This window comes from Carassius auratus, chromosome 29 (assembly GCF_003368295.1).
Source record: "Carassius auratus strain Wakin chromosome 29, ASM336829v1, whole genome shotgun sequence".
Classification (NCBI taxonomy): Eukaryota; Metazoa; Chordata; class Actinopteri; order Cypriniformes; family Cyprinidae; genus Carassius; species Carassius auratus.
This window is the reverse complement of record NC_039271.1, coordinates 2,608,018-2,632,185: the sequence shown is the minus strand read 5'-3', so window position 1 is coordinate 2,632,185 and position 24,168 is coordinate 2,608,018. Positions and strand designations below refer to the sequence as shown.

General features: G+C 38.4%; 2 protein-coding genes across 6 annotated transcripts in view; one reads left to right on the top strand and one right to left on the bottom strand.

Annotated features, from left to right (window-relative positions):
- The window catches only part of LOC113047846 (exocyst complex component 4-like), a 106,075-nt gene extending 86,789 nt beyond the window's left edge, over positions 1 to 19,286 (bottom strand). For both annotated transcript variants that reach the window (XM_026209174.1, XM_026209175.1), the window contains exons 1-7: positions 19,161 to 19,286; positions 17,257 to 17,446; positions 14,124 to 14,318; positions 9,984 to 10,168; positions 8,527 to 8,624; positions 5,594 to 5,831; positions 3,141 to 3,315 (exon numbers count right to left, since the gene is read on the bottom strand). In XM_026209174.1, coding sequence (XP_026064959.1) covers positions 3,141 to 3,315; positions 5,594 to 5,831; positions 8,527 to 8,624; positions 9,984 to 10,168; positions 14,124 to 14,318; positions 17,257 to 17,446; positions 19,161 to 19,240 — 1,161 coding nt within the window. In that variant the 5' untranslated portion in view covers positions 19,241 to 19,286. The remainder of the gene's footprint in view (positions 1 to 3,140; positions 3,316 to 5,593; positions 5,832 to 8,526; positions 8,625 to 9,983; positions 10,169 to 14,123; positions 14,319 to 17,256; positions 17,447 to 19,160) is intronic.
- Positions 19,287 to 21,474: 2,188 nt separating this feature from the next.
- Positions 21,475 to 24,168, top strand: part of LOC113047844 (MICOS complex subunit MIC19-like) — a 58,154-nt gene continuing 55,460 nt past the window's right edge. For 2 of the 4 annotated variants that reach the window (XM_026209173.1, XM_026209172.1), the window contains exons 1-2: positions 21,475 to 21,654; positions 22,631 to 22,892. In XM_026209173.1, coding sequence (XP_026064958.1) covers positions 21,574 to 21,654; positions 22,631 to 22,892 — 343 coding nt within the window. In that variant the 5' untranslated portion in view covers positions 21,475 to 21,573. Of the gene's footprint in view, positions 21,655 to 22,630; positions 23,250 to 24,168 lie in introns of all 4 variants that reach the window. The other 2 variants (XM_026209171.1, XM_026209170.1) reach the window with 1 other exon arrangement.

The following is a 24,168-nucleotide window of genomic DNA, read 5'->3' as shown; positions in this document are numbered from 1 at the left end:
GGAAATGAACTGTTATGATCATTAACACTGTGGCGGAAATCTTTCAAATCCACGAGCGATATGCAAGCTGTGGCCAGTTACAATAGATCATTTAGACTGGTACACAACAGCTCATTTAGAGGCCATGTGTCCGTCTATCTCGCCGACATGAAACAGAAGCACTTTGGCTCTCCCTCCGCTGCCAGACTAATCACTGTCAGGGCACGAAACGCCTCACTTACACTGAATAATCCAATTACTCTGAGGCTGTGTGGCTCCCACTAAATATAAACAAGTTGTCAATGTGGAAAGTTTGTAATTTCCTTTCTTTTTTCCCCCTTTTTACACTCTTGTTCCCCTCACCCTCTTACCCATCATTCCTGGGCTCAAGACTGTGGAGCTTAGGAGGAGGAACAGTAATACAACGTGTAGAGGGAGATTACAATGAGCTCCATCATCTTTATAACAAATGGATACATAGTCTCTCTGATGAGGAATATTCGAGCAGAACTATACATATACATACATATATATATATATAGACTTGCTCTATTATAGGGCTGTGCAATTAAATCGCAATCAAATTGTCATGCGCATCTCGTCAGTAAAGTCGGTTCTGTGATTAGTAGTAAACCACCTGCTTTCAGACTGAGCAGCTTTCACTACACAGAGCCGTAGTTCTCTTACAATTAGGCAAAATTGCCCTCATAATCGCAGATGAATCTAATTAGATTTCGAACGCGATATCTCCTAGCTTGTCAGTGAACTACGGCTCTGTGTAGTGAAAGCTGCTCAGTCTGAAAGCAGGTGATGGTGATTTACTACTAATCACAGAACCGGCTTTACTGACGAGATGCGCATGACAATTTGAATGCGATTAAGTGCACAGCCCTACTCTACTGTCTTCAAAAATGGCTGAGCCACAGTTCAAAGAGCCAGGAACTGTAAGAAATAAAGATTAGAACATGTCTCTCAGGTCCATCTGTCCATGGCCTTTGTGTCTTCAGTGTAACGGAAAGGTCAATGTAATTCCTGTCTCCCACAGGAACAGAGAAGACTTGGGAACAGAAGTTTGATATTAGGACAGAAATACAAGGGTTTACAGGGGTCTCATTTACACATAAAAGGTTATAAACACAGCCTTGAACAGCATAAATATCTTAAAGGTGCTGTAGGGAACTTTAGTAAAAAAATATTTTTTACATATTTATTAAACCTGTCATTATGTCCTGACAGTAGAATATGAGACAGATAATCTGTGAAAAAAATCAAGCTCCTCTGGCTCCTACCAGTGTTCCTATTGCCATTTGCAGAAACTCCATCGCTCCTGGTAAAAAACAACCAATGAGAGCTGCGGTCCGTAACTTTGTTTGTGTTCAAAATGTAGAAAAATGTATATAATAAGCGAGTACACCATGAATCCATTTTCCAAACCGTGTTTTTGGCTTGTCCTGAATCACTAGGGTGCACCTATAATAAGTGTTTATATTCGGACTATTTTAGATTGCTTCGGGGATACCGCGGCGGAGTAACCCAGTACCTTTGTGATTCTTCTTACACATAAACAGAGAGAAGTAGTTCCGGCTACGATGTTCTTCCGCAAGACGCAAGCAGTTCTGTTTATTAACCGCTAGAGCGTCAAAAGTTCCCTACCGCAGCTTTAACAACCCCAAACTTTTGAAAAGCCTATTTACTGTGATCTCACATAAAGCTGCATTAATTCTCTCTCTCTCTCTTTCTCTCTCTCTCTCTCTATATATATATATATATATATATATATATTTATATATAAAAGAGGCAGTACATGCGCACACAGTCAAACCCCTCGTCACACTGCTGTTAAATGCATATTTTGACATCTGTAGTCCCCTCGCGGAAAGATGCATCTCGTTACTTAGGGTCTGCAAAGAGCTCAGCGGGGCCTTAGCAACAGTTGGCAGGGCCAAGCTTTCTTTACCACTCTCTGCAGACTGCTTTGAAATTAGGAGTTAAAAAAAAAAGCCAGGAGGAAAGTACAAGGTCACAGTTTGACACTTCGCCCTGTTTGATGGAGTGATGACAAACCCATTTACTCATTCCCTAGCTGCACCTCCACTCCCATCCTTCTCTCCCCTCCTTCTCCTGATTCCTGTTTCTATGACTGGATCCTCTCTAGCATGCAGCAGATAAACAATTCTCTGAAAGAGCACACATGGAATAAGAATCAGGGAGAAAGAGGATGTAAAGAGATGGAATACTTTAAGGCAAGAAAAACAGTGAATGCAGAGAATGATATGGACACGAGTAGGTTATGAGGTCTCGGTTTTTACACTGTCTTTGAATTTTCAATTAGTTTGACCATCTGTACCTACAGTGGTTTAAAATTGCTTGTGAAAATAACACTAGATAGATGCGAAAAATAACTATTCTCCATTTATGGTTACTACTCCAAGGGGAAAACAAGATATAATGTGAGATTGTCACACTGATCTTTGGAATCTAGTTAAAAATGAATCGAAATTGCCGCTTGAATTAAACAAGACTGGTGTAAGTCTAAACACAAATTGCTCAATTGCTAAAAACAAAACAAAGCACAAAGCAAAACAAGACAAGACAAGGCAAGACACAAGACAAAACAAGACAAAACAAGACAAAACAAAACAATCACATGAGATAAAAACCTGCAGCAGGTGCTTTTCAAACACACAAACAGACAATGAATGTTGGGCCTCTTGAGAGATTCTCAAAGGTGACATGAACAGCTGGCAATCTCACCTGCCTCAAAACACACACTAAAAAGTCTACATTTTCCCATTAACACACTCCAATTAAACATGACACTTGGGATGAGATACCAGACTTTTACCGCCTTAACAGAAGTATCACAAGAAACAGCTAATAACATTCTGTTTGTAAGTAATTAACTATACAGTCACCCGCAGAAGTTACCTTGAATAACAGTCTGAAAGACTGAAAGGAGCTGCTATGAATTATACATTAAAGAATATGCTTTCAATTGTTTTTTTTTAATACCTTGCTATGTAGTGGCTAGGGTATTGGTACGTGGTCAAAATAGCCTCCAGCAAAATCCAAGTGCACATATTGTTTATATTTCACAATTTTTAGATTCCAAATATATCATCCAATTTGCTGCTTTGCTGAATGACTCTTCAGGGACTGACCTGTAGGACGGTCTGGATCTTGGCATAAACATCAGCCTGCTCATAGAGTTTGATCCCTTCCTGGGCTCCACTGGGAGAGACGATAGTCTGCTGTAGGTGACTGAGAACCACGCTGTGAGCCTGGGCCACCGCATTCAACTTATCAAACAACAGCTCAAGCAGTTCCAGCAACAACCTGAGGAGGGCGATAGAGAGGGAGGGAGAGAGAGAACTTAAAAATGGATATAATAGAACAATCAATAGAATACAACTATCAAATAACCCTTTGTGGCCTAAAAACTCCTATTCTAGAAGCTACCAGTCAGTCTGGCTGACAGAAATCCCTCTACATCACCAAAACCGTGCCAAAAAGCGGACTATTCTCTGTTACTAATGAACATGACAGCAGCAGGGTGCTGACAGAGTCTCCCAGTTGAGCAACGGCAGCTGTTCACCAACAACAATTAACAGCTTCTGTCAAACTCTCTGGGTCCTCTAGGAGGACACACATCTGTCTGACTTTTGAGGAGTTTACTCATTCGTCCCAGTAAAATGAGGCAGAAGAAAACACTGGTAGGGGGAATGAAGAGGTTAGAGGTTGACAGCATGATGTAGGGCATTAAGATTGCTGGGAGGTGGACGCCAGGAAGATGATGGATGTTCACGTGGGAGGAAGTGCATGATAACACATGTTAAACCTGATTTACAAAGGACAGGACATAAGCCTTGATTTAGACTCAGCATGTAAACATTATACAGGACGTCAATTTTTCATACAAACACTGCAGAAAGCCAATCCACACTATCCATTAACACACATCTGAACCAAGAGGTCAAGGTTTGTTGGTTGATGCTGTAACTGGATGAATGGATGGAATGAATGAATGAATGCTCTCTTACATAATTAGAAATACACACACACACATATGCATTTATATAGGATGATAAAAATCTCATTGGTCCACTTCTTACACCACCTACCTATAATGTAACAATTATCTTCTGTTTGACCTGACTGATTGTTTCACTTCACAAAAATGGCTTGTCATTAAAATCTTTGTCACATCACGCCTGGTTAGGACAACATGTAAGACATGTGTTTCACTGTGAAATGTAAAGCAAGAGAGATTTCATTTTTCTGTTGAGGTTTCCATCAAAAACGGAGTCCTACCTCAACTTTCACGTTAGCACAGACACAGACACACAAGTAAACACTGAAATTGCTCTATGGTTAAAATAGGACCTCATTTTTACATTTAGGTCATTTGAGTGTTTTCATGTACAAATTAATTACATTGTATGACAGTTAATTAACTGTATGCAAGTTAATTAAACTGTATGATACATTAGTAAATTCAGAAGAAACACACACATATACATAAAACCATTTATCCAATGAGTTTGCGAATAATGGAAATTTTTCTTATTACTAAAGTTTCCATCATAATCGTCACTGCTTTCAAAGAAAAGGCCCCGTTTATTTCATTAAAAGCACAAAATGAAAAGTCAGTGGATGTTTTCTAAAACACTAGAAGCTCACAACCAAATAAAATGAGTGGAAGGCAAACATTAAATCCCAGAGAACGGCTGTGGAAAAATAAAAGACAGAGTTCATTTTTGCCTTGGGTAAAGAGCGTTCCTTTAACAGCCTTCATTATCTGTCTTCTCTTTCATTGCTTTTGTTTTTCTCTGTCAGAGCCGTTGCTTAAACAGACACTGGCTGTCGCTCAGCTTTTATGGATTACACCATTTCTGGAAATGAGGGAGGTATGAATGCCATATGACAGATGAGAGCATTGATCCAGCAAGCCATCATGGGGTAAAGTGAGGGAGAGCGCAATAAAAAAGGAAAACAACAGAAACCAATCACACTTCAGTACAAACGCCTTCCAAAGTGCTTCCCTTAAAACTAAATCACTGCAAGAGGGAGAACTGCATCTAAAGTGATTGTCATTGCCTTTTTTTTTTTTTTTTTTGATTCAATAAATTTAAAAAAAGTTCTTATTTCCTACATCTTTTAAGGAGAACATGAATTCAAAACTGACCCCATTTACTTTTAATGATTCTCTCCCTGTGCATGATTTGTCACTGCATGTTAATGTACATAAATTTGTTTTAATAATCTTCAAGAGCCAGCTGATAAAATCCAAACTCGCCTTTCGTTATGTAGCTGCATTAGAAGTAGATCACGTTAAAATAATTGCAAAGTAAAAAACTATGGATGCTTAGAGCGATTGACAACTGAGCAACTCTTCAGTATTGCAGGAGATAAAAATAATAGTTGTATTATAAAATATATGATTTAAAAATACGTTATTAGATTCGCAAATGTTTTTTCACATCTCGACAAAAGAAAACATGAATTTCAGACTTTCAAGCAATTATTTGGGCTGTTATTAAGAAACAGTAGTATGGTGTATAACTATGATTATTGATATTATTGCAGACTGCCCCATCTTTTCATTAGCATTTACCTGGGCTGGTTGTCCTGTGCCAGGTTCTCTCCTCTCTGGTAAGCGTGGTCAGCGATCTGAGTGGTGGATCTCTTGAGGATCTGCTTGAGCTCAGGCTCCAGACGCTCCATGATGGCTTTGATTGTTTCTGGGATCTTCTTGAGTTTGGCCAGAGCTTTGATCAGGATCCCCATGAACTCTGCGCTGTTCTCCTCTGGGTCCACGTCCGAGTCCTCTCTCATCTCCTGCAGCTCACGCACTGCATAAACACACATGCACTCCATCAAGAACACTACATCAACATATAATAACAGCAGCATGAATGGACTGAATGGTTTATGGAACACCAACATAAATATACGTGCATCCTTAACAGCAAACAGATGGTAGTAATACTTTATGACATGGTTTGCTAATTGTTATTATTTAAAGATCACTAATGTACATTCCAATTTTAATGTATGAATAAATATGAATATGTACTGACAATCTGTTAAGATGTTAATGTTACATTTATTTATAATGACGTTTTCCTCAGAGAGCTGTTACAGGTAAAAAGATTAGTAATATTAATGTAACAGTAATATATAGAAAATCTACAGTAGGGGTTCACTTGAACTTACAATGCCTGGAATTTAAACACATTTAAAGTTGTTCCACGCTTTCATTATTTCATAATAATTTATTCCCTTCTCATCATAGCATCGGTACAATCCTTAAATAAACCTGAAATATGTACCTCTCCATATCCACCTGCTCAACAGAGTGATCATACAGTGAAGCGCTTATTTTTCTGTCCAGTCCAATAACAGTTTAAAACGATTTGAATGTTTATGGCAAGTTAATGTGTTCAGGTTTTTCTTCTTTTCTCTCCCCCAACTGTAGCTTGCTAAATAATTACTACAATTACCTCCGACAAATGATGCGCAAAAGGCCATTAGACAAAATAGGTGACAAAAGGGAAGTGTCTTCTGCAGCAGGGGAAATGTTGTCTGATGGCGTCAACCTATCACACATAAAGCGCTGCGACAGCAATAATTGCGAGCATTTCATGTCATGTGAAGAAAACGGCAGCTAGCGCAATAATTACTCTACAGTCCTAAGAATTAGAGACATTTCTACCTGCTTTAGCAAAATCAGAGCAATATAGAGAGAAATATACAAATAGACAGGTGGATGGATGGATGGATTGATGGATGAATTGATGGATGGATGGACGGACGGATGGAATCTATTAGACAGACAGATGGACAGACAGACAGAAAAATGGAGAATCAGATGGATCCTATCTATCCATGGATGGATGGATGGATGGATTGAAGGATGAATAGACAGATAATATAGATGAATAGATTGCTGGATAGAGAGACCAATGGATGGTTGGATGGACAGACAGATGGGCAGAGAGATAGATAGACAGACAGACAGATAGAGCTGTTGATAATTGTACTGACAATTGACAGTGTTTCTCAGAGACAGTGTGAGAGAAACAGTCAGCTGTGGGTGGGTTGGTGGGTCTGATAACAGTCTCGGAGCGCAGTGGAGTCGGCCCCACACAGGAGAGCACAGATAACAAGGCCCGCACCCCCGCTGTGCTGACAGCGCTGCATGATTAATAACGTGAGAGAGTATCTCATCTGCACCAGTTAATATGCTTACTGATACATGATGTATTGAGATCATGAAACCTGAGAGAGCCTGTTCTTGTGTGTGTGCGGACACGCATCTTTTTTAGAGGTGCGTGCAAGTAAAAGTGTGAGTCACTGTGTAATTATAAAAGTGAAAATTGGCATGTCATTAAGTTTGAGTGTGCAAATGCTTTCCTGAAGGCACAGAACGCAATAGTTGCAAATTTGTTCTTGTCTGTGGCAGCCCCCAGTGCCATATTAATAGACACAGTGACACTGGTCAGAAGTGTCCTAATATTAACACTGAACACGGGCAGATAATATGGAGCATCACCTCTTGCTTCATAACAACCAGGACTCCTGCTGTTCCCTTCAGTACAGCACAGAGGAATCTATCATTCAAATTATGAGCCACTATATAAAGTAGCACTCTATTTCTCTCTTTTGCTGGCTAATGGTCACCTTGTCTTTGGATGTTTTTTTTCTTCTTGTGTTCAAGTTTTAAATATATACACATTTCAGCCAATGCAAAAAAAAAAAAAAGGTTTTTAGCCAACAGAGAAAATTCAAAAATGTACATTATATTTAACCTGTTAACTGTCACTCACATTTTTGAAGATAGACTTGAATGTGCATGATACAAACCTAAATTTTTATAATTCATGACTGAAAACATTTTGTAAACTGATTTTGATGTGCCATTTACATGGTAATGCAATGTCTGATTTTAAAATGGGTTTTAAAGGATGAATTGTGAGATTTTATGTTTTCAAGTGATATATAACTTCTGATGATTTCTAAAATGTGATAGAGAAAAAGGCAACGAGGAAGGTCAAAACTCCTTTTGTAATGTAGACTTCTGAGGGTTCACTCTTGTCATAAATTAATCTATTACTTTTTCTACATAATTTTTTACAAAAAATATTGGTAAAATATATATTTGGGAGTCTTAGACCTTTCCAACGATATATAGTTTGTCAAGATTAGATTAGATTTGATTGTACTATAGTATAGTCAACGTAGGCGTCCCGTATACGGGACGGGGTGACATTTAACAGGTTAAAAACAAAGAATTGTAAATGCATTTGCAAATGTATGTGTTTTCCATTATTAAATGAATTAAAATAAAATTTAGTATTTAAATTATATTTAAATGTATAAATATAATTATTTTAAATTTAGAAATATTTAATATTTATTTTAAAATTCCAAAAGAGATAAGAACTGGCAATCAACATAATCTTGTTATTATATATATAAATTGGGCGGTATTGGGTTGTTTTACTGTCTAGGCATTCCTGTTGTTCTATTTGTTGTGATTCTTACTGCTGGATGTTCCAGGGGTGCTGAACTGTGAGGGCTCTGTGAGCTTGCGTGGAGTGGACAAACTGACATCCAAAACAGATGTATCCTTCGAAGCAGACCTGAAAAAAAACAACAACAACAAAGTTACTGTTACTACGGTCTTCTCAATGGTAACCATTATTGTAGTGACAGCAGCTATTGTTTAAACATTCATAAAAAGAGTTTTATGAAAATAACAGACAACCTTCCGCAAAACCATTGCCATTAAAGTGGTCGGATAAACGAAGAATCAAACAAGGCAGATTGCCAAACACACGAGATAGAAAGGAAATGAATAAAAATCCTGCCAGAAAATTGCAGTTGCGTCGTGACCTTGACTAATAAATCACTTCTCCTCATGAAAGTGTTGCGCTATAATGACATGAACGTAAACAGAGCAGCGAAGAGCGACAAACACGCACGCACAATTCCGAGATCAAAAACACTATTACAAACAACTCCGCACTTCAGCCCTGCAGGGTCACCAACCTGCATTAGCTTAATGCGCTACACCGCTGCGCCTTGTCTAATCTACGAGAATTAGCATTGCAGAGGCAGTAGCGACAGCAGTCTGCGCAACACGCTGACGGAGGGGGTCAGCAAACCCCCGGCGACAGTGTGCGCGTGGGCGGCTATGTCGCCATCGAGAACTGCAAAAACCTATTATCATTCCTCTCGTGCTCATCCACGAGGGTGAGAAAGACTTCTCTCTGTCTGCGCTGAACGCCAGCATCAGAGCCACGGTGGCCAGGCCCTGTACGCAGGGACAGGAAGAGAACAGTCGTAAATCAGAAAATGATATGACTCTGATGAGAAGAATGCAACAGGGCCAGAGAGGCTTTGTTTACCAACAAGCTAAAGATTTAAGACCCTGGTGAACAAAGCCTTCAATAAAGAATACACAATGTGATTTCCCTTCAAGATAGCGTAATCGTCCCGTCATTAATTAGGTGAAGTAGATCTGTGTTGAGATCCAGAAAAAGACTTTAGTGAAGACGCGTAACACATTTTCTACGTGTCACCCCTTTGACTAATTAAAGTTTATTCAGAATGCCAAACTAGCTGGGGTTCAAGTCAGCTCTGGCCCATATTCAGGTCTGGATTCCTAATTAGTCTGATCAGTAATTCTGTCTGGCATATTCCTCACCCTTATTAATGATCAGACAGCAATGACTCATGGGATGTTTGGTTTGAGAAAGCACGTCTCTCTTTTAAAAAAAAGTGCATACACTGTAATTAGATGAGCTGTGTGCCCTGCCACCATTAACCTGCGAAGGTAAATTAATCTAAAGCAGAGAAATTACTTTTCCCGCTCTGAAGGTTTACCGCCACAACCTGAATCTAACGTTATTTTGAGCAATAAGGATCGAGTTTCACCCAGCTGCATGCACTTCTCAATCAAATACTATTTTTATCAAAAGCATGCCACTGTAGCTCACCGGCCCTTGTCTTTGTCTTTCCCTCGATGACCCACACGGCTGGTTGATTTGATGTAGAGGTGGCGATGAAGCTCGTCAATTAGCACTAGGTGGATGTTGAGCTTCTTACTGTGGAGCTCCAGTCGCAAGTCGCCGAGACCCTCAACCTGTAGCAGGGGTCCTTCAAGAGAATCCACCGCCGAAACCTGCAAACACAACACCACAGCTGGCGTTTCCACTGTATGTCTACATGTAAAAATTTTACCAAACAAACTTATTTTTATGGAATGTTTCGCTTGAAAACGGTTTTTTTTTTTGGTTTAAATCAGTAGAACTTGGTTTGATATTTTGTTCTCTTATGCTGTGACTTCATACAATTCTAAATTTGGGGAAATATCTGAATATTTATTAAGGCCACTGTGTGTTGGTTGTGTATGGCTGTTCATTTACACTGGGTCCTTAGTATCTACTGTTTTGAATGTTTATTCAAAACTCAAATCCCAATGTAGCTTGTCCATTGCTAGTAGCTGAATACCTGAAGTGTTCCAGGTATTCCAGATGTATCCATTATTGTAAAACCTCCTAGATTAGCTGCGCTCCAGGATCACATAATAGCACAGATCCAACCCACCCATCAAAAACCACATCGATAAAGCACAATAACAACTCTCGTCCAATCAAGATATTAATAGAGGGAGAATGCAGTGTGGTGGACCACAGTGGTGCTGAATATTTACTCTGCTGAATGCTTGTAGCTCTCCTGCAGAGAGCATAATGAAGTTTTTTTTGCTCTGTTTTGTTCATCTGTTTTTCATTTCCTCCTCTCTCTCGCATACACACATGCAAGGGGATTATGAAGCAGAAAAATGAAGAACAAATGCAACTTAACATGGAGAATGAGTCCAGGTAGTCCCCTCAGGCTTAGCTTTAATGCCGTCCTGGATCTGCACCATATCAGCAGCTACTTGCCATGCTGCTGCATTTGCCAACCGAATCTGAAGCAGTTGTGTGGTTGATAAGTTCAATTTCCTCATTTCATTCACCTGACCTAGCTCACATATCCCAGAGCCTTGATCTTCTATGCAGCCTTTCCCTTCTTCCTTCCGTCCTTCTTTTAATCTCCCACACTCTCTCTCGTGCTCTTTTTTTATTGCATTAACTTGTATTCCTGGTCTTTACCTCTCCTCTCCCTCAGCACTGAACTACCCTACAGTGGCTACTGCTTGTTTATATTTAGTGAATAAATCTAAATGACTCTGAATGAAAGTGCTTTATTAGAGGGAAGCTAATGGCCTGGTGATAGTGCTCTGGAGGGCCATCACTGCATCACTTTTGACAGACAGAGGAGGGGACACACAAGTCAAGGAGTTGTTCAAGCAAATGAAGGTTGCATGAGCACAGTGTATACCTGTAGGATCAGCTGAGCATGTGTAAATGAGCATGTTTGCATGTCTTACTGCCAACCCTGGATTAGTTGAGAAGACACTTCAATTTGCAACTGAGATGCTAATTTTTATAGATTTGAGAGGAGAAAGAGAAGAAGATGCAAAGAGATATAATAGGAAATGACAGTTAAAGGAGGATAAGAAAAAGAAGAATAGTTAAAGACAGGAAGAAGACAAGGAAACAAAAGGGAAGAAGGAGAGAACCGTTATGGACATGAAAGGAAGAGAAAGAACAAGGGAAAAGAAGAGGAAAATTCAAGTAACATGGAGCAAGAGGAACAGTTAAGGGCATGAGAGGAATAGAAAGAGGAAAGGAGATGAAAGAAATATGGAGAGGGAGTGAAAAGATTAAACACAGGAAAGAAGAAGAGGATGAAGAAAAATGTAAAAAGAAAATAGAGAGGAAGTAAAGGAAAAGTAAAGGGCAGCAAAGGACAGAAAAGGAAAAGAAGAAGAAGGGTAAAAGGAAGAAAAAAAAAGAACAAAATAAAAGGAAATTAAAAGGGAGAGGAATAAGACGAGGGAAGGAAAATAAATGAGAGGAATGTGGAGACGAATGGTTATGGACAGCAAAAGAATAAGGAAAGGAAAAATAGAGAAGAAACAGAAATTGCAGGAAAGGGCAGAGAAGCACAGGAAAGAAAGAGGAAAAGAAAGAGGAAAAGAAAGAAAAGCATAAACGAAAGAAAAACAGACGAAAAGGAAAAAAAGAGGAAGAAGGACAGGACGGAAAAGGAAAGGAAAGGACAGGACAGGTTGATACGGGACGGGCAGGGCAGGAAAGGAAAGGAAAGGAAAGGAAAGGACAGGACAGGACAGGTTGATACGGGACGGGCAGGGCAGGAAAGGAAAGGAAAGGAAAGGACAGGTTGGTACGGTACGGGACGGGTAGGGCAGGGCAGGAAAGGAAAGGACAGGAAAGGACAGGTCGGTACGGTACGGGACAGGACGGTGCAGGAAAGGAAAGGACAGGTCGGTATGGTACGGGACGGGCAGGGCAGGGCAGGAAAGGAAAGGAAAGGACAGGTCGGTACGGTACGGGACACGCAGGGCAGGAAAGGAAAGGAAGGGACAGGTCGGTACGGTACGGGACACGCAGGGCAGGAAAGGAAAGGAAAGGACAGGTCGGTACGGTACGGGACGCGCAGGGCAGGAAAGGAAAGGAAGGGACAGGTCGGTACGGTACGGGACACGCAGGGCAGGAAAGGAAAGGAAAGGACAGGTCGCTACGGGACGCGCAGGGCAGGAAAGGAAAGGAAAGGACAGGTCGGTACGGGACGCGCAGGGCAGGAAAGGAAAGGAAAGGACAGGTCGGTACGGGACGCGCAGGGCAGGAAAGGAAAGGACAGATTGGTACGGTATGGGACACGCAGGGCAGGGCAGGAAAGGAAAGGAAAGGAAAGGGCTTAAGCAAATAAGAGAGAAAAGTTCCAATTCAACAGATGTGAGTTACTGACTGACAGCTCATCTAAAAAGCACACACTGGGGAGGTTAACCAGACTGACAGGTACGAGAGTTACAAATGTGTACATGTGCATGTAAGTAACAGACAAAAGTGAGGGAGAGTGCTTTCAGACGAGAGTTGCTAACTGAAAGCCGTGTACAGCATAATCTCTGTTTGCCAGTCCCAATATTCCTCATCAGATTGAACACAGTCACACACACACACAGGAGGAGGAGAAGCTTTCAGAAGGAGCAGAACACCACTTGACGGACCTGAGAGAGCAGGAGGAAGGAAGCTAGTCATCTGTGACCACAGCTGATTTCCCCTGTTAAGTGGGAGATGTGGGTGTACCCAAAGAAAGATACAAAAAAAAACAATAAAACTTGGAGGTTCAGCTCTTTCTTATTTTGATGATGTTTTCAGACCCATGAGCTTTATTTAATGCAGTGGGAAAAAACCACCTGACCAGTAGCATAACTGAATAAGTCAATTATTTTTGGAAATACTCTTTTAAAAAAAAAAGTTATGTAAAATAAGCACTTTCTATTTTATTATATTTAGAAATTTGATTTATTCCAGTTAGTTTATTACAGACAAAGCTGAATTTTTTTAGCAGCCATTACACATTACCCCAGTCTTCAGTGTCACATGATCCTGCAGAAATAATTTGAATATGCTGATTTGCTGCTCAAGAAACAATTCAAATTTTTGTTAAATTTTGAAATATGGATTTAAAAAATAATAATTTTTCATAGGTACATGGGCATTTATTATGCTTGGTTGTTTTTTAGATTTTTTTTTTACTTAATTCTGTAACAATTCGATATTTGTTATGTGCCTTATTGATGCTTATGTGTTTTTCTTTATTTAAAAAAATAATTTTTTAGAATTCTTTGATGAAAGTTCAAAATAACAGAATATGTTAAATGCAAAAAATATATATTTGTATATATTTGTAAAATTATGTTATAAAAAAGCCAAGACATATAGTATTTTTTAAGTTTTGCCTGTGTATTTATTTCATTGCTTAAAATAAAATTATAAAAAAAAAATATTTATTTTTAAACAAAGCATCCCACAAAACACGCAGTGAAATTGGTTGAAAGAATTCAATCAGTTTCCAAAGCTCAAATTAAAGAGCTATATTTATTTTAATATTTTGATGTACGAGAGGGCAAACTGTAAAAAAAATAAAAATAAAAAAGGTAGTATGTACTAACTATGGAATGAATAAAATGTCCCCTATCAACACATTCGAAAACACACACTCACCAGCATATCTGTGGCATGCAGGTAGTGCTTGCTGGCCATGGATGCCTCCAGCTTCTGAGGGACTTGTTTGATGTTCTCAATCTCGTCCAGCAAGCTGAGGACATGCTTGTGCTCGACACCCTCGATCCACAGCTTCCTCAGCTCATCTCGCTTACAGTGGAGGAGCATCTTACAGGACAACAGGTTTTCCTTGACCTAAGCAGACAGCACCCCATACACAGGAGAAGGTGAAAGTTCACACTTGATCAAACAAGCATTGGCTTCACAGTTTTCCTTTCGCAGCTCTGCTCGGTTCTTTCAAGTGTGTCAGCAGCAGGGGAGAAGATGATAAACACTTTGTGGTAAATTAAAACCTGATCTTAGTGGCTAATTTACAAGGATATTATTTTAGACATCAAAGACAATTACTAGTGATTCCTAATGATTCTTTTATGATGTCTCACACCGTTTTGCAACCGTTTTGAGTGAGTGTGTGTGGGTGTGTGTGGGTGGGTAGTAATTAGTTAAAGGGGGGGGTGAATTGCTATTTCATGCATACTGAGTTTTTTACACTGTTAAAGAGTTGGATTCCCATGCTAAACATGGACAAAGTTTCAAAAATTAAGTTGTACGTTTGAAGGAGTATTTCTGTTCCAAAAATACTACTTCCGGTTTGTCACAATTTTCGGAAAGTTTTTTTTGAGTATGGCTCTGTGTGACGTTAGATGGAGCGGAATTTCCTTATATGGGTCTTAAGGGCTCGTCTGCCGGAAGAGCGCGCGCCCCCGTATAGCAGAGCAGAGACGAGAAATTCACTGATCAGAGCGAGAGCGAAATGTCACAAAAGAAGTGTGTTTTTGGTTGCCAGGGCAAGACAACCCTGCACAGATTACCAAAAAAAAAAAAAAACAGCATTAAGGGACCAGTGGATGGAGTTTATTTTTACAGAGCATCAACGGAGTTGTGCAAGTGTTTGTGTTTGTTCCCCTGCATTTCGAAGATGCTTGTTTTACAAACAAGGCCCAGTTTGACGCCGGATTTGCACATCGTTTATTTCTTAAGGATAATGCAGTCCCAACGAAAAAGGGTCACGATCGTGTGTTGGAATCGCAGGCGGTGAGTAAAACTGCTTCAAATATCTCTGTGTTGTTAACTTAGCTATCGGTGCGTAAGCACATCAAGTAAACAACATGCGATGTTGTCATCAAACTGCACTTTCCACATGTACAGCTTAAAAAAAAAAAACGACGACATAAAGTGGAACTTAGTAATTTTCCAAAACCGCTAAGCAAATATATACAGTTTCAATACCTACTACATAGAGACGTCCTGCTGTAGTCGTTGCTGCTGCTGCTCTCGTTCAGTGTCAGCCTCTGCATCTGATTCTGGATCATAAATAAACGGCTGAATCTGACTGTTAGCCATGGTTTGTTTTGGATGTTTTTTTCCTCACGGTAATGTCACAGCTTCCAAACGCTCTCAACGCAAAAGCCTACTGGCGCTCGTGATTCTTTAGCTCCGCCCACACGTCACGCCTCCAGTCGCTCGGGTTTTTCCGGGAAAAAACGGTACGGACTATCTTTCTCTTATAAATATAATAAAACTAAAGACTTTTTGGAGTTATGAAGGATGCAGTACTACTCTATAGGTACTCAAGATTAACAGGATATTGAGTGAAAACGAGCATTTCACCCCCCCCCCTTTAACTTTAAATTTTCTAAAAAAGTCCTTACAAAACACGCACAAATCTGAACAGATCCCAAACCTGGATAAACTAAACAAACTGCAAAATTAATGAACACTGTTGTGTTTCATTGGCTGTGTTGGGTTTATGTCTTGCATTTTCTCACTTACGCTCACACACGCGCAAGCAGACACACACATGGAAACATTTTTTTTTGAGTCCTTGACTCAAACATCTTTCAAGAGTGCAATAAACAAACTCGGTCACCTGTGTCTTTAAATAATAATGAGTAAAGATGGTGATTTGGGGTCCCCGGGCACCTCTCATCAAATACTTCAGCAGCATGAAGACTGAAATCCTATTCTCTATGTTCTCTGAGGCAAGTTTGAGTGTGTGTGTGTGTGTGGGAAGTCTGACACCTCCATCATTACAGAAGCCTGAGGGACGACCCATCAGACCGCACGACTGAGAGCGACGCTTACACACACAAGCACCACAAAAATAGCTGGTGATTTGTTTTTATTTTCCCTTTTTGCGTCAAACTGCTACCGCATGTTGTTTTCCTCTAATTATCAGTCATAAATCACTCCCTGGGTATTACAGCCAGGATTATATCAGGCTGCATGCAGCTTGTGTGTGTTTACGCATTGGTAGGTTATCACAGAACTATGTGGGCTACAAAGTATAGCAGCAGTTGCATTTCATCTCCACCAGCTGCTAACCAGAAAAGAAAAATTGAATTCCTGTGTGATTAGGAAGTTATTTCAATCAGCTATAAACAAACAGACTGAGAGCATGAAGATGTATTTCTATGCAATTGGAAGCTACGTGAGTATTTTATTAAAATTAATTTCTAAGTAATTGTGCATCTGCCTTAAATCAGGGTTTTTAATAATGTAACCGGGGGCCAGTGAAAAAGAAACAAATACATAGTTGTAAAAGGAATCAATATTTTATTTCAGCAAGGATACATTTAATTAAAAATCACCAGTAAAGACATTTATAATGTTACCAAGGATATCTATTTCAATTAAATTGTCTTTTAAACTCTTCATTAAAGTAAAAAAATGTTTACACTTACAACAATAGCAAAAGTTATATGGATGCTATTTAATGCTCTTATTGTAATATATTATGAAATGTTACAAAGACAAAAACATAACTTTAGTATAAAAGGGAACCTAATATGCATGTTATGATTTTTTCTTTTTTTAAGATTAAAGATTTAATTGTCTGCTCTGCTCATGTCTCTTACTGTGTGCGCTTTTTTTTAAGGATTTTTTTTAAATGCTGTGATGAAAATATTTTAGAACTATTAAACAATTTCTCTTTTTTTGTGAAATCTTAATACACTTTTATATTCATTATGAAGCCCAGCAAACCTGAATAATATAATAAAATAACCTTACCGCACAGAGAAATCAGAAAGATGCCCATATTTACACTTGTGCAGATGAATGTGTTGCACACCTGTTTGATCTTGTTGCGAGAGCTGGTGATCCTCTCTGTGATGCTCTGGTAGGTTCGGATAGCTGTGGTGAGCTCTGTGTAATGCTGAACGATCAACTCATCCACATCATGATCACACTTCTCATAGGCCTCTTCCAGACGGCCCTTCTCGGTCTCTCGGTCCTGCACATCTTCACTGCTGGACAATGTCCTGACAAAAAGATAACAAACATATGCTACATCAAACTGTACCAAACTGTTACATCTGACAAAAACATACTACTACTACTACCACTACTACTAATTATAATAATTTCATATTCAGTATAATATTATATTATTAAATTTTTTCCTGGTCCATTGGGCTAAATAAAATTTTTTGAATTAATTAATAGAGTATTTATTTATTTTAAATTAATATTATATATATATATATATATATATATATATATATATATATATATATATATATATATAAAATATAGATATATTTTTTTTAATTATATGATTTTTTTTTTTTGGTTTACCCCAAATGAGTAAGGACAATATATTTTTTTTTTATTTATTAAACAATACATTAAAAATCTATAACCAAGCAAACATAGTTATACCTACTATAATCATGCAAGTCAATGATAAAAGACACCACTTTTGGAAGTAGGAACATGTTTGAATGCCCATGACATTTCTCTAGCAACATGGCTTTGGCTTTCTTGCTATTTCTGACACTGGAAAACAGTGATTGACTGCGCTACACTTAAATCTTGCAGAGCCAAGGCTGCACTCAATCTAAACTCATCCTGTCATCATTATGTTGCAAACTTTCAGATAGATGTAGTTGGATTTTTGTCCATCACAACACAATTTCACAACAATCCATCATCAGACGCCCACCCACTCGAGGAGCCCCGCTGGGGCCGGTGCCAATCCAACAATGTCCCAGACCGCAGACTGCCAGACATCACAGCTCAGCTCTCAAAGTCTGTCCTGACTCATTTCCACAGTGATGTGGCTTTAAAATCAGAGTAAAGGAAGGAAGCACAATCTCCCAAAAGAACTCATTACATTCTTTCCAGTCTCTGGAGCTCAGAAAGATATAGAGAGAATGACTGAGAGCTAGAATTGAGTAGCTTGCAGTGAAGCACAGATCATGTAGATATAGCTTTGGCCCATAGACTCGCTCTTTTTTGACCTCACTTGATTGCCCATAGGACATCATAATGGAAACGGCTGAAGGGTAAAAAGGAGATAAAAGAGTCGTGAGGCAGAATGATGGATTTCTGACAGCTTATCAGCTCGGCTGTGCTCAATGCAAGAAAAAAAAAGTTTAATTTATATAAAGTCAAGGTTTGAAGCTGTGCATGTGATATGTAGGTAAAACGTCCTTTACAACTCAACCAGACATTACCAAAAGTCAATGAATATGTATTGTACTAATATAAACACGCTGTTTGGTTCTGGCTGCCATCCATCATCATATGAGATGTTTTACACCATGAGGGCATTAAATAATTTTCTTCAGATCGGTCATACCCTGGCAATGTCGTTCTATATTTACACAACTTCCGTCTTAATGACAGCCTTTTCCTCTGCCTGGCCTTTGAAACTCAGTGCTGTCAAAACATAAGCACTGTCCATTTAAACACGTTTTTAAAGTAACGTTATGCCTACAAACTCTGTGTCATTCAGAAGACCTCACAGCAAACTATAAACCGAAGATGATGCAAAGGAAAATGTATTAAGATTTACTTGCAGTACAATCCATAAGAGTAATAAATGATAAAAGAATAGCAGGATGTATCGTTAGCAAACATGCTAATCGGTTATCCATTCTGAACTTCTTCCGTAGAAAATCCAAGTGTAATGAATTAAAGCAGGCAAAGTCAAGCTGGCCGGCACAGACATTGTACAAATATTATGCTCACCTTATTACAGATATAAGTAAACCGGAGGGGTCTTTGCTTTTGGAGACAGCGCTCCTGTATCTGCCTGTGTCAGCTGCCATGTTTCCGCTACTACACCCAAACACCTCGTGACGGTCTTCAGCCAATAGGAAGCCGTCATAAGCAAAATCAGCTGATTGTAGAGATGTCATAGGGAAATGTAGTCTTTTTGCTGAAATTGCCTACATTAGTCTCTCAACAAGAAAATATGGGCATGTTATAAACAGTATGCTGTGAGGGTCTGTAGTGATGGCACTCATTTTCAAAGAACCCGTTAAAAAGATTCAGTGATATTTATTTCATCACACATTTCAATAACAGTATAAGGATCGCTTATAATTTCCACCTAATAAACGATAAACTTGCAAGGTTGGTTTTTCACCCAAGTGCTAATTTTTTCAGCGAATTGAAGAACTAATACTTACACATTTATTTTGAGTTTTGGATTGACTGTGGTTTTGTTTAAAGTAATTTGTAAATATGTATTTAAACATATTTTATTCATATTACTCACAAAATTTTATAAAATTTACAGAAATGTATTTTTAAAAATATATTTAATTATATAACATAATGTATATAATTTTACTTTCAAGAAAGATGTTGGTATATTTGAATTTTAACCTATTGTTCTGTGTAATACTTTTAATTTAATCTACTGTGATCTTCTTAGAAGAATATTCTTTTAATTGTCTTTTTTTTTACATGTTGTCATCTTTGTTGTAATAAAATATTAAACATTTAGCTGTTTTTTATCTTATTTTGCTGTTTATTATTTCTGTTTCAATAATACACAGTCCCATTTGTCCATTTAAGTTTCTGCAGCATAATTCAACTCATTAGAAAATACATAAAATCAAATAATCACCTCTAAAATTCCTTTACATAATTTAAAGTTTTTTTTCCCCTATTTTAAAAGTACTAAAACTACTGTTCTAAAAGTAAGTTACTGTACATTTAATCTTGGACAAATCATTCAGATCGTTTTTGTGATCTGGTTCAATCAAAAGATCCAACTCAAAAGAATATGAAAGATTCTTTTACAAATCAGAGATACATTAGCCATTGGAGAAAGACAGAGCAAAAGGTGTATTGTTAATTGCTTTCTGTTTGTTGGTTATATTGCTCTAGACCTGCTTCCCTCTATCTCCTGACGATCTCTGCTGTAACAAACCACAGAGGAAAGGGCATTGATCGTGTGGGAAAGGGTCGATCTGGCAGTCTCCTCTTTGACGGATGTGTCCGTGAACAGCAGAGATAACATAGAGGCCAATTTTGTGCCCCTTCAAAAAAGGAAACAATCACAGAGACTGAGGTTATTTTTCTTTTAACTCCTGTGAGCCTATAGTCAGATCCAGAAGTTCTTATCAGCTTCCTCTGAGGCCCATCATTTCTGAGCAATCTGCAGTGCTTTACTGATGACACAGGACTGAGGTTATTTCTCATCACCTGAGCAGGATGAAAGGTTGTCATGATGACACTTGAGGGCATGTAGACAAAGACAACCACCCACTAAAGGACAGAAGACCCATATCTCTAAATGTCTACAGCTCCGATTTGAAATGAGAACTACAGGGACATATTTTCTACAGTTGCCTGTTAAGCACTTTTGGGACAAAAAGAATGATTACAAAAGCCCGTTTTTAAAAATTGATTTCATACCTCAAAGCTGAAAAAAAACTATATATATATATATATATATATATATATATATATATATATATATATATATATATATATATATATATAAAGAGAGAGAGAGAGAGAGAGAGAGAGATTAAACACTTTTTAAACATTTTTATTGTTTTTTATTGCTTTTGTATATTGTTTTTTTATGTATATGAATGTACAAGTTATTTATTTTAAACTATGTATACAAAATGCGTACACACACACATACACACACACACACAGAGATATATGTGTATATATATATATATATAGAGAGAGAGAGAGAGAGAGAGAGAGAAATCTTACAAAAATATTAAATGGGAGAATATTAAATCTTAAAAAAGCACAGACCTGTTGTAAGTAATTGAAAAACAGCAGCAAATTTGATACAATACATATTAATTTTGTATATTGTCCATTTAATATGAATAAATAAACTAATAAATACATAGTCTTTGAAATGCAATATATTTTCCATCTATGTATGTTGTCCAATAAAGACACTAAGCGCTTGCGCTCAACCAATGAAAACAGTCTTTCTTCGTCTTGTGCCAAGTGGGAGGGGCTAAAGGCGGAAGCGCTGTGTGTTTCTGGAAGACAGCGTGTTTTACTGTCTATGGTGCGGCCCTGGCTGAGAAAGCTCTCAACTTCTTGGAGTTCATAATTACTGATCAAATTTACACGAAGTATCTGGTTAAACACAAGCGGGTTTGTTTGTCCAGGAATGGGAGCTAACAACAGCACGCGTCGCGTTTCTTTTGAGTCGGATGAGAATGAGAACGTAACGATAGTGAAGGGCATAAGGGTGAGTGACACACGTCTGTCTGTCCTCCTCCACATTCTGTACCCTTACTGGTCGCTTACTTCAGCTGACCTGGGAAACCTAAGGTGCAATAAAATTCTAACTAAGCGGAATGACATTAGCAGAGACCCCTGTCACAGTTCAAGCATCACAATGACAGCCCTGTGTGCACGCCCCCATGACTGTCACAGCTGTTTATGTTGGTTAATACTAGTACTTGACTTACTTTTGTTTTGAGAGTGCTTATTTTTAAAGATGCAACTTATTCACACTTGGTTTTTAGACTTTGTTTTGTATACTGTAGGTGATTTTCAGGGTTACATAAATGAGTTCAAAACTAACAATGAAACAGGGACACATGTTTAAAACTGAGTGTTGCATCTATCTATGCAGCCTTGGTGAGCATAATAATAAAAAAACATAAAACGAATCCTGCCTATATATATATATATATATATGTATGTGTGTGTGTGTGTGTATATATATATATATATATATATATATATATATATATACGCAGAAGTGACAGTGACGATTGTTCATGAAAAGAATAATTGTGTGACAAATAAATTTAGTTTAAGATATTACAGTTCTAGAAATACACAATTGCTACAGCTGAATTATTAATAAAAATAAATTGTATTAAATGATATTTATAAAAAAAACATAACATAATATTATTTTATTATATTATATTATAAACAACTTATAACATATTTCACACTGATTGGAAAATCCAACAAGTAAATTGGCCTTATTATTATTATTATTATTATTTTTGTTTTTTATATGATTGTGTATGAGGCCTATATACACAAAGCCCCTAATACCCAAATACTTTTATTTAAGTGTTTGTCAAGAAGAATGTCCATTTCAAATTCAAATCGTTCATCATTTAATTTTTTTTATTTTTTTTTATTAAACTACAGTAGAAAAATTCACAAGACTGTCATTTGTTTTCTCCCTTTTTGTTCTTCAGCTCTCGGAGAAGGTCATCAACCGCATGAGGGAACCTTCAGACCCACCACGGCCCCCCACCACAACCCCTCCTGCTTCTCCTCCCGTGGTTGATCCTCTGCCAGCACTGGTGCCAATATCTCCTCCACCTGTCACTTCCCTTCCACCTCCTTCCTTGCCAGAGCGAGTGACCACTCCTGCACCTCCTCCTCCACCTCCAGCAGAGCCTCCTCCTGTAGCGACAGCACCATCTGAATCAGTGGGTGCTGTATCAGCCCCTGCAGGTGAGTCCATTGCTCCACCTGCTGCCGCAGCTGAGCTCACAACAGCATCTCCACCCTTGGAAATAATTGCCTCACCTCCTTCTTCGAAACCCAGCACTTCTCCCCTTGCTGATTCTGTTGCCTCCCCTCTTGCTTTTGAGCTTTTCACACCTCCACCTCCCCCGGTAGAATCCATTTCTACCCATCCTATCACTAAAACCGCTTCTGAATCCATCTCTGCTCCACCTATAGAAATAACCACCCCCTCCCCTCCAGCTGAACTTGTCGCTCCTGTCGCTTCCGCTGCTGAAACAATCCCACACCCTCGTCTGTCTATAGAAAAACCTGTGGCTTCTTCACCACCACCACCTCCTACCGGTGAGTCGATTGTTCTGTAATGTAATGCTGACACACACGCATGCTTTCCTGTGCTCTGCTTTTGAAAATGTGAAGGAATTGCAGTTTAAGGTATTCCACACGTATTGCACGGTGCACTTCAGTGCCTGTCATTCATGAGTGATAATGGTACTCCTCGGGTGAATTGCATCTTGTAAGCACTCTGAATGTGAAATATTACACATCAAGTCATTCTGGGTGATTCTATGGAATTCAAACTTCTCTTAAACACATCAGAGTACATGGGTGGAGTGGAGCAACAGCAATTTCCCTGACTAAAGTGTTCTAGCCTATAACATAGTACTATAATAATAATTGCTGTTGCACGGAATCATACAAAATAATATAATTAAGTTGTTTTCTTTTAAATGCTAATGGCTCCATTTCTCAAACCTCTACATACGAGACCGCAAAACACACAGACAACATGCAAACACTAAATTCAAAACTATTTGAACTCTTCAAAGAATTAGATTTTTGCGTAGGAACTATACACAAACATAAAAGAATTAGCCACATACACGCCAAACTACACACAGATGTGAAAAATGTAAAACACCACTCTCGTGTGTCTTTTGCTTGTTCAGAGTGCAGTGGAGTGCACAGGAGTTTGTCAAAGCACTCACACATGCACGCATATGCAGATATACACTATATAAAGTATGCATGTACAACTGATGAATTGAACACAGTTATGTAACTGAACTGAATCAAAACTGAACTGACTTGTGCTGTATAATGAAACTCTTGACTATTTATATATTTGATTAGAATTTTTTTTTTTTTACACAACAAAGCACATCAATCAGAAATGCACACCTGCTGATTGCCTTTTGGTTGAGATTGATTTTAATTACTACTGTATGGATTTTTATACATTAACAAATTGGCTAATATTTTA